This window comes from Anguilla anguilla, chromosome 2 (genome assembly GCF_013347855.1).
Source record: "Anguilla anguilla isolate fAngAng1 chromosome 2, fAngAng1.pri, whole genome shotgun sequence".
Taxonomy (NCBI): domain Eukaryota; kingdom Metazoa; phylum Chordata; class Actinopteri; order Anguilliformes; family Anguillidae; genus Anguilla; species Anguilla anguilla.
In genome coordinates this window covers 24,634,620-24,643,843 of record NC_049202.1, presented here as the reverse complement: position 1 = coordinate 24,643,843, position 9,224 = coordinate 24,634,620, and the positions used below count along the sequence as shown (strand labels likewise).

The following is a 9,224-nucleotide window of genomic DNA, read 5'->3' as shown; positions in this document are numbered from 1 at the left end:
CTCCACACCACCAAGAGACCCCCTCCCCCTACTACTTTCTTTCAGGTAGCCTACTCCCCCTCCCCTGTAGACACAGGGGATCTATTAGAAATCTAGTGACAGTTATAAAATACTTTGGACAATGGAACGTGACCTTATGCTTTTATCTGTCTCTAAGATACTTTTCTATGGAGGCCCAAGGTGGTGGTCTTTCTATAATCCAAACACTTATGTAGGCAATACATACCTGGGATAAACCTCCCCATACCAGCTTATGACAGCTCAGTATGCCTGTCCACACATACAGTATCCCCTGCATTACAAATGATATTATTCACAGTCCACCACATTTATCATATTATTCTCAGTAATTTACATGCACATACATACATCATGCTTTAACAGTCCATAATGTGGGTAATGGTCAACCAGGTTCCCATCTGACCCATCGGTGCCTGTAGGTGATTTTATGATGTGAAAACAGACACTGTCCTTGTTCCATCTGCCCATCCATGCACCTGCAGGCCACAAGTCCCAGCACAGCAAAAAGCTTGGGAGACTGTCCCAGAACAATTTCCAAATTGTGGGGCAATTGTCTTTTCAGCTGTGTATGCCGCCTTCTGATCTTTATGACCCAAATCCTGGAATTTTGGCTAGGACAGCCAAAGTTTTACCTTACAATAATAACAGACACCATAATAACACCATAGTGTCAGGATTCTGCCTTTTCTGTTTTACCTTTTCTGGGCCGCCAGATGGCGGCACTTCAGTTTATATTTCAGTTTGCTCCCTCTTTGGTTACCCCTTTGTTAATTGTATTATAGTTTTCAATTATTCAATCATTGTTTCTGTTTGTGTCTTGTTATCCCCTCCCTCTTTGATTTGATTGTTCTTTGAGTTCACCTGTGTCTTATTACTTTCCCTGTCTATTTAAGTTCTCTGCTTCCCTGACTTGGGTGCTGGTTCCTTGTGTTTCTGCCTGCGTTTTCTGCTTGTGTTTTCGCACGTGTTTCTGCCACTGTGTTTCTGCTTGTATTCCGCCTGCACTGTTTTCTGCCCTTGCTGTTTGCAAGTGGGTATCCCGGAGCACATTATGGCGCAGCGGGGTTCATCTTTTCAGCCAGCAGGAGCTGGGCTGCAAAATACGTTACGTTTTGGCTGGAGGAATTTGGATGCGGAGGTGATGAGCCGGCAGGAGTTCATTAAGAAGGTCCTTTTAGATTTTTTGAAAATTAAGCCTGAATCAATTTTTTGTTTGCAGTGGAATGCTGCTGAAAGAGCTTTTGATTTAACTTTGAGTTCTGCTGGAGTTTTTGAAATGGTGCGGATGCAGTGTCAAGAAAAGGAAGCTGAAGTACCATTGTCTGCTTTCAAGGTCTCTTACCTGGAAAGAAGAAATTTTAAAATCGTTACAGTTCACCTTTATAATCCTTATGTTGCAGATGAAGCACTTTTTTTTTCTGTCTAGATACGGGCAAGTTCTCTCTGGGGTCCGCTACCTCAGAGACAGTTTCAGAATCTGGTCCAGGAAACGTCAGTTTCACCTTTTTTTAAAAGAAGACCCGAAAGAGTTTGATAGCCTCCTGCACCCCCCAGCCTACTTTTCCCTGGGGGCTGATAGAGGGTATTTATTTTATCCTGGTCAGCCTTTTTACTGCCGCCAGTGTCAAAGCTTTGGCAGATAGCTGTTCAAAGTCCCTTCAAAGGAACTGCGAAGAGGAGGGACACACGGTGGCGACGTGCCCAACGCCAATAAGGTGCCACGGATGTGGGGCGATGGGTCACTTTTTCAGAGACTGCCCGGAACTGAAAATAACCTATGCAGCAGCAGCGGCGAAGGGGGGCGCTCCGGCGAGAGTCGGCGGAGGGGGAGCCAGCCATGGAGGAGGCAGGAGAGCAGTCAGTGGCGCCGGCGATGGTGGCAGCAGGAGAGGAGGAGAAGATGGGGCAAGTGGTTTGGAGCCTGACTGACCTGAGTCAGGAGGAGGCGGAGCCAGTGCCGGGTCCTTCAGGCAGGAGGCAGAGAGGGGAAGACAGCGCTGCGTTGGCGAGCAACTCCTCGGAAGAGGAGGGGTTCAGTGCGGCGAAATCCCAAAGCAGAAGAAGGCGCAGAGTTCCCAAAGGGCAGGAGGTGGTGTCGGCGGGGACTGCGCCTGCATGGTTTACTGATCATTTGGTTCTTTCTGTTTGTATTGATGTTTGTGTTGTGATCTTTGGGGTGGGGTATTGGAAATTTAATACCAGGGTTTTGTCGGAGGATGAATTTAAGTTACATTTTGTTGAAATTTATAAGGGGTGGGTTGAGTTTCGGCCTTATTTTAATTCAGTTACTGATTGGTGAGAGGGAGTAAAGATGAAAGTAGCATCCTTTGCAAAGCTCTACTGCAGGTGGAGAAAGAGGGGTGAGCTGAGTACCTTCCAGACGGTGCGGCGGAGGTTGCAAGATCTATACGGTATATGGAACAGGGGAGGGGATTTAGACACTGGGGAAGTTGAACGGCTGATGTGGTGGCAGAGGAGTTGGTGCGAGGCTCGGGCAAAAGAATATAGATTCAAAGCGTATAAGGAAATATTCGAAAAAGGCGAGCAATGCAGCGCCTTTTTTAAAACTGTGAAGGTAGCCTCTGCAGGGGCTATGATACCAGGGTTGAAGGGGGATGATGGGGTGGTTCGTAAGGATCCACGGGGCATGCCTAAAGTTGCCACAGGGTATATCGCCGTTTGTTTGAGGCACAGGAGGTGGAGGAGGGGGCGGGGGATGAGTTATTGGGGTTTTTAGAAGCTAGGGTGCTGGAGGCGGTCAGGGCCATATTGGAGCTCCCCATTTCTTTAAAGGAGCACACTGTGGCTATAAAGGAGATGAAGAACTATAAAGTTCCAGGGAGGGATAGCATACCTAAGGAGTTTTATTTAGAATTTTGGGATATTTTAGGGCCTGACCTTGTTTTAGGTTTTCAGGATTTGTTTAATAGAGGGGAGTTGAGTTTTTCTATGAGGGAGGGTATCGTTTCACTTTTATTTAAGAAGGGGGATCCGGAGGAGCTGGGCAACTGGCGGCTCCTGACATTGTTAGGGGTCGATTACAAGCTCCTCGCTCGAGTATTAGCGCTTCGGCTAAGTACGGCCATGCCACATATAGTTCACGAGGACCAGACTTGTGGCGTGGAGGGTAGGTCCATATGTTTTCATTTACAGTTGGTACGAGATTCGTTGAGTTGGGTGGAGGATAGGGGCCTTCCCCAGGCCTTGCTTAGTTTGGATCAGGAGAAGGCCTTTGATTGAGTTAGTCGCTCTTTTTTGTTTCAGGTTTAGAACGGTTTGGTTTTGGGGGTCACTTTTACGGTGGTTGAGGATTTTGTATTTAGGGGTAGGGAGTCGGGTTAAGGTGAATGGGCACTTAGGTGATTTTATTTGTCAGACGAGGGGAGTTCGGCAGGGGTGTCCTCTGTCCCTCATGCTTTATGTTTTGTATTTGGAGCCCTTGGCAGCTGCTCTTTGAGCAAACGCCAGGGTAGAGCGTTTGTGGGTTCCAGTTGGCGGGGGGGGGGGGGGCAGCTAAAGATCTCACTTTATGCGGATGATGTGTCACTGTTCTTAACCTCTGACAGGAGTGTGGAGGAGGCCCTGAGGGTGGTGGGCTGGTTTTCAAGGGCTTCTGGCTCTGGGAAAATCTAAGGGAGTGTGTTTTGGAGCGTGGGCTGGGAGGAAAGTGGTCTTGGGGGGGATCGCATCGCATTTGGTGATGGCCCTCTGAGGATTTTGGGGGTGGATTTTCATGAAAGGGACAGTGCTTTTAGTAACTGGTTGGGAGGATAGCCAAGGCTAAGAGGAAGTTGGGGCTTTGGCAACAGAGGAAGTTAACGTTATCTCGCAAAGTTTTAGTTTTGAAGGCAGATGTGCTGCCTTCTTTGGTCTTTAAGTTAAGTTTTTCCCTTGGCACCGCAACTCCGTAAGGGCCTGACCAGGGCGATTTTTAAGTTCTTGTGGGGTTTCCATGAATGTGCTCAGAGGGCCCAAATGTACCAGTCTGTGGAGGAGGGGGGCCGGAGCGTTCCTTGTTTTCCATTAAAATTTGATGTGTTGTTCTTTTGTAATTTATGTGTTTCATTGGTCTGGCCCATTCAGCGTAAGTTTAAGTTGTTTGTAAGATTTCGGTTTTCTTCATTTATGGGACATCTGTGTGCCTGGGACAACACGGTCCCGAGGGCAGAGACGGTTCCTGGGCACTACAGGCATGCCCTCATGTGGTCCAGGCGCCATGAGGAGTGCCGTGACCCAGTCTTGGCTGTGTCACATAGGCGTCTTTATGACATTTTATGAGGTAAGTTGAAGCCGGTAAGGCCTTTGGGGGTAGCCAGGGAGGTGTGGTTAAGGATGCAACATAAGTCGTTTGGGAATAAGTTAAGAGATTTGAATTGGCTAATCGTTTTGAATAGGTTACCAGTGGGAGAAATTCTTGTCAGACATGGGATATCTAGTGTTCAGTTTTGTCCTAGGTTGTATTGTTTTAGGGTTGAAACTGTATATCATGTGTTTTGATAATGTGGTTTTGCGCAGGAAGTGTGGGCAGAGGCACAAAAGCACTTTATTGTTTTGAGGGGGTTGACGGGAAGGGGGTTCTGTTTGGGGAGGGGTGGCAGAGGGTGGGGGCACAGGATCGGGTCTTGGTTCTTTTGGTTTTGTCTTTGTTTAAAAAGGGATTGTGGGATGCATGAAGCGTCGTTGTAAAATCACGGGCAGAAACGAGAGCAAGAAGGATTTTGGAGTGGGTCAAAGCAGAGTCGGAATGGAGGTTTAAGTTGCAAATTGAAAAGTGTGGGTACAACTCCGCCAAAGAAAGGTGGAAAGTAATTCTTTTGGGTTTCCACTAGATGGCGGCATTGTAAAAGAAATGGAAAAAAGTTTGTTAAAATGAATGGCCCTTTTGTTGTTTTCTGTAGGGGTTTGGGTCTTTTTTTGTGATTTTTTTTTTTGTTTGTTGATATTTTATTGATTGATATGCACTGTACTGACATGATTGTGCAATAAAGGCACATTAATACCATGTTTCCACGTGTGTTTCCCCCTGTGAATATCTGCCTGTGTGTTTCTGCCCGTGCTCTGTTCTGTGAGTTCTGCCCTGCCCGTGTTTTGTTTTTCAGCTAGTTTTTTGGTTTTTGGAAATTCTCCTGTTTTTGGTTTTTGAAGAACCTCTTGTGTTTTTTGAAAGTGCCCTGCGTGGCCTTGTTTTTGTTCCCCAGTTTTTTTGTGACCTGTTTGCAAAGTAAAGTCAACGTGTCAACGCCCTCCAATGCGAGAATTATCTCCAGGGGAGAATTATCTCCCAGTACCGAGCCCAGCAGGAGCCGCTTGTCCAGTCCCGAGTCCAGCAGGAGCCGCCTGTCCAGTCCAGAGCCCAGCAGGAGCCGCCTGTCCAGTCCAGAGCCCAGCAGGAGCCGCCTGTCCAGTCCAGAGCCCAGCAGGAGCCGCCTGTCCAGTCCAGAGCCCAGCAGGAGCCGCCTGTCCAGTCCAGAGCCCAGCAGGAGCCGCCTGTCCAGTCCCAAGCCCAGCAGGAGCCGCCTGTCCAGTCCCAAGCCCAGCAGGAGCCGCCTGTCCAGTCCAGAGCCCAGCAGGAGCCGCCTGTCCAGTCCCGAGTCCAGCAGGAGCTGCCTGCCCCGCCCAGCATCCAGGAGAAGCCTCCTGCCCAGCCCAGAGTGCAGGAGAAGCCTCCTGCTCCGCCCAGCGCCCAGGAGAAGCCTCCTGCTCCGCCCAGTGCCCACGAGAAGCCTCCTGCTCCACCCCACGCCAAGGAGAAGCCTCCAGCTCCGCCCCACGCCCAGGAGAAGCCGCCTTCTCTGCCCGTTGTCCCGCAGGGGCCATCTGCTCTGCCCGTTGTCCCGCAGGGGTCGCCTGCTATGCCCGTTGTCCTGCAGGGATCGCCTGCCCTGCCCAGAGTTCCCGCGCCCCCTAGTGTTTCCGAGCCCCCTAGTGTTCCCAAGTCGTCGCTGCCCCGCACCCAGGAGCTTCCCCGGCCCATAGCCCAGAGACCCTGGCTGTCCAGCAGCCCTGGTGCATTTCCACGGCCACACCCTGGAGGGTCTTTCCCTTTGGGGATGGGGCCAGTTCGTCCCCTTAACCGTGCTTCCCTCTGTCCACCTGCCCCATTGTCTCTTTCTCTGCCTGTCCGCCTGTCTGCCTGCGTGTTTGTCGGCCACTGTGTTAGCCTGTCTGTCTGCCTCCCAGGCCGTCAGCCAGTCTGTATATCCGCCTGTCTGCCTGTCTGTCTGTATGTCAGTCTGCATGCTTTTTATCCTGTCTGCCCGCCTGCCAATCCCTTTGTCGTTCTTTGGGTTCGCCCCTCTTTTTCCCTGTTTGTCTGTTACTTAGCATGTCTGTCAGTCTTGCTGTGTGTCCCACCTGCTTGTCTCTCAGTCTGCCCTTTTGTTAGGTCTCCCTATCTGTGCCTTAGCCCGTTCCCTGTCTGTGCCTCAGCCCGTTCCCTGTCGTCTGTGAGTCCAGTTCCGTGTTGTCCGTGAGTCCAGTTCCGTGTCTTCCGTGAGTCCAGTTCCATGTTGTCTGTGAGTCCAGTTCCGTGTAGTGTCTTCAGTCCGCTCCGTGTCTGTCTGAAGTCCAGTCCTGTGTCGTGTTGTGTCTGAATCCGTACGTGTTGTGTCTTAGTTCAGTTCCTTATGTGTCAGAGTTTAGTCCAGTCCCTTTTCTGTCTGAGTTCAGTCCCTTTCCTGTCTAGTCCAGTCCGTACCATGTCCTGTCTCGTCCAGTCCGTACCATGTCCTGTCTAGTCCAGTCCATTCCCGTTCCTGTCTAGTCCAGTCCTGTTCCTGTCTAGTCCAGTCGGTTCCTGTCTAGTTCAGTTCCGTTCCTGTCCTGCCCTGTCCAGTCCAGTTCCGCCTGGTTCCTGTGCCCGGTTCCCCTCCAGGTTCTGTTCCTGTGCCCAGTTCCCCTCCGGGTTCTGTTCCTGTGCCCGGTTCCCCTCCGGGTTCTGTAACTGTGCCCGGTTCCCCTCCGGGTTCTGTTCCTGCTCCCGGCTCCCCTCCGGGCCCTGTTCCTGTGCCTTTTCCCGTCCGAGTTCTGTACCTGTTCCTGTGTCCGGTTCTCCTCCGGGTTCTGTTCCTGCGCCCGGTTCCCCTCCATGTTCTGTTCCTGCGCCCGGTTCCCCTCCAGGTCCTGTTCCTGTGCAGCGGTTCCCCTCCGGGTCCTGTTCCTGAGCCCGGTCTCGTCTGTGTTCCGCCCAGTTCCTGTCTGCTCCAGTCCCCAGTCCAGTCCTGTCTGGATCCCATTCCTGTGCTCCTGTCCTGTCCGGATCCCGTTCCTGTCCTGTCTGGTTCCAGCCCCGAGTCTGTTCCTGTTTCAGTCTGTTCTGTTGCTGAGTCTGGTCCTGTTTCTTGTCTGTTCCATTCCATCTGTTCCCATCCTGTGCGTCACCCCCTCCCCAGGTCAGTCTTCTGGGATGTCAGGAGACGTCCGTTAAGGGGGGGGGGGGGAGGTACTGTCAGGATTCTGCCTTTTGTTTCTGTTTTTCCTTTTCTGGGCCACATTATGGTTTTCAATTATTCAATCATTGTTTCTGTTTGTGTCTTGTTATCCCCTCCCTCTTTGGTTTTATTGTTCTTTGTGTTCACCTGTGTCTTATTAGTTTCCCTGTCTATTTAAGTTCTCTGCTTCCATGACTCAGGTGCTGGTTCCTTGTGTTTCGGCCTGCGTTTTCCGCTAGTGTTTCCACGTGTGTTTCTGCCTGTGTGTTTCCCCCCGTGAACATCTGCCTGTGTGTTTCTGCCCTTGCTCTGTTCTGTGAGTTCTGCCCTGCCCATGTTCCGTTTTTCTGCTAGTTTTTTGGTTTTTGGAAATTCTCCTGTTTTTGGTTTTTGAAGAACCTCTTGTGTTTTTTGAAAGTGCCCTGTGTGGCCTTGTTTTTGTTCCCCAGTTTTTTTGTGACCTGTTTGCAAAGTAAAGTCAACGTGTCAACGCCCTCCAATGCGAGAATTATCTCCAGGGGAGAATTATCTCCCAGTACCGAGCCCAGCAGGAGCCGCTTGTCCAGTCCCGAGTCCAGCAGGAGCCGCCTGTCCAGTCCAGAGCCCAGCAGGAGCCGCCTGTCCAGTCCAGAGCCCAGCAGGAGCCGCCTGTCCAGTCCAGAGCCCAGCAGGAGCCGCCTGTCCAGTCCAGAGCCCAGCAGGAGCCGCCTGTCCAGTCCAGAGCCCAGCAGGAGCCGCCTGTCCAGTCCCAAGCCCAGCAGGAGCCGCCTGTCCAGTCCCAAGCCCAGCAGGAGCCGCCTGTCCAGTCCAGAGCCCAGCAGGAGCCGCCTGTCCAGTCCCGAGTCCAGCAGGAGCTGCCTGCCCCGCCCAGCATCCAGGAGAAGCCTCCTGCCCAGCCCAGAGTGCAGGAGAAGCCTCCTGCTCCGCCCAGCGCCCAGGAGAAGCCTCCTGCTCCGCCCAGTGCCCACGAGAAGCCTCCTGCTCCACCCCACGCCAAGGAGAAGCCTCCAGCTCCGCCCCACGCCCAGGAGAAGCCGCCTTCTCTGCCCGTTGTCCCGCAGGGGCCATCTGCTCTGCCCGTTGTCCCGCAGGGGTCGCCTGCTATGCCCGTTGTCCTGCAGGGATCGCCTGCCCTGCCCAGAGTTCCCGCGCCCCCTAGTGTTTCCGAGCCCCCTAGTGTTCCCAAGTCGTCGCTGCCCCGCACCCAGGAGCTTCCCCGGCCCATAGCCCAGAGACCCTGGCTGTCCAGCAGCCCTGGTGCATTTCCACGGCCACACCCTGGAGGGTCTTTCCCTTTGGGGATGGGGCCAGTTCGTCCCCTTAACCGTGCTTCCCTCTGTCCACCTGCCCCATTGTCTCTTTCTCTGCCTGTCCGCCTGTCTGCCTGCGTGTTTGTCGGCCACTGTGTTAGCCTGTCTGTCTGCCCCCCAGGCCGTCAGCCAGTCTGTATATCCGCCTGTCTGCCTGTCTGTCTGTATGTCAGTCTGCATGCTTTTTATCCTGTCTGCCCGCCTGCCAATCCCTTTGTCGTTCTTTGGGTTCGCCCCTCTTTTTCCCTGTTTGTCTGTTACTTAGCATGTCTGTCAGTCTTGCTGTGTGTCCCACCTGCTTGTCTCTCAGTCTGCCCTTTTGTTAGGTCTCCCTATCTGTGCCTTAGCCCGTTCCCTGTCTGTGCCTCAGCCCGTTCCCTGTCGTCTGTGAGTCCAGTTCCGTGTTGTCCGTGAGTCCAGTTCCGTGTCTTCCGTGAGTCCAGTTCCATGTTGTCTGTGAGTC

At 52.4% G+C, this 9,224-nt stretch overlaps 1 protein-coding gene across 1 annotated transcript; it reads left to right on the top strand.

Annotated features, from left to right (window-relative positions):
• Positions 1-1,798: 1,798 nt before the first annotated feature.
• LOC118217849 (repetitive proline-rich cell wall protein 2-like) lies at positions 1,799-6,494 on the top strand. The gene is made up of 6 exons (XM_035399940.1): positions 1,799-2,139; positions 3,588-3,612; positions 5,289-5,600; positions 5,649-5,819; positions 5,862-6,027; positions 6,451-6,494. Exons 1-6 carry the CDS (start codon positions 1,799-1,801, stop codon positions 6,492-6,494), a joined length of 1,059 nt encoding a protein of 352 aa, XP_035255831.1.
• Positions 6,495-9,224: the final 2,730 nt, after the last annotated feature.

Coding starts and splice junctions, on each gene's coding strand:
- LOC118217849 (XM_035399940.1), top strand. CDS start 1,799: ATGCAGCAGCAGCGGCGAAGGGGGGCGCTCCGGCGAGAGTCGGCGGAG. Junction 3,613..5,288: donor TGGAGGAGGCCCTGAGGGTG/GTGGGCTGGTTT, acceptor AATTATCTCCAG/GGGAGAATTATCTCCCAGTA. Junction 5,601..5,648: donor GAGCCCAGCAGGAGCCGCCT/GTCCAGTCCCGA, acceptor CCCAGCATCCAG/GAGAAGCCTCCTGCCCAGCC.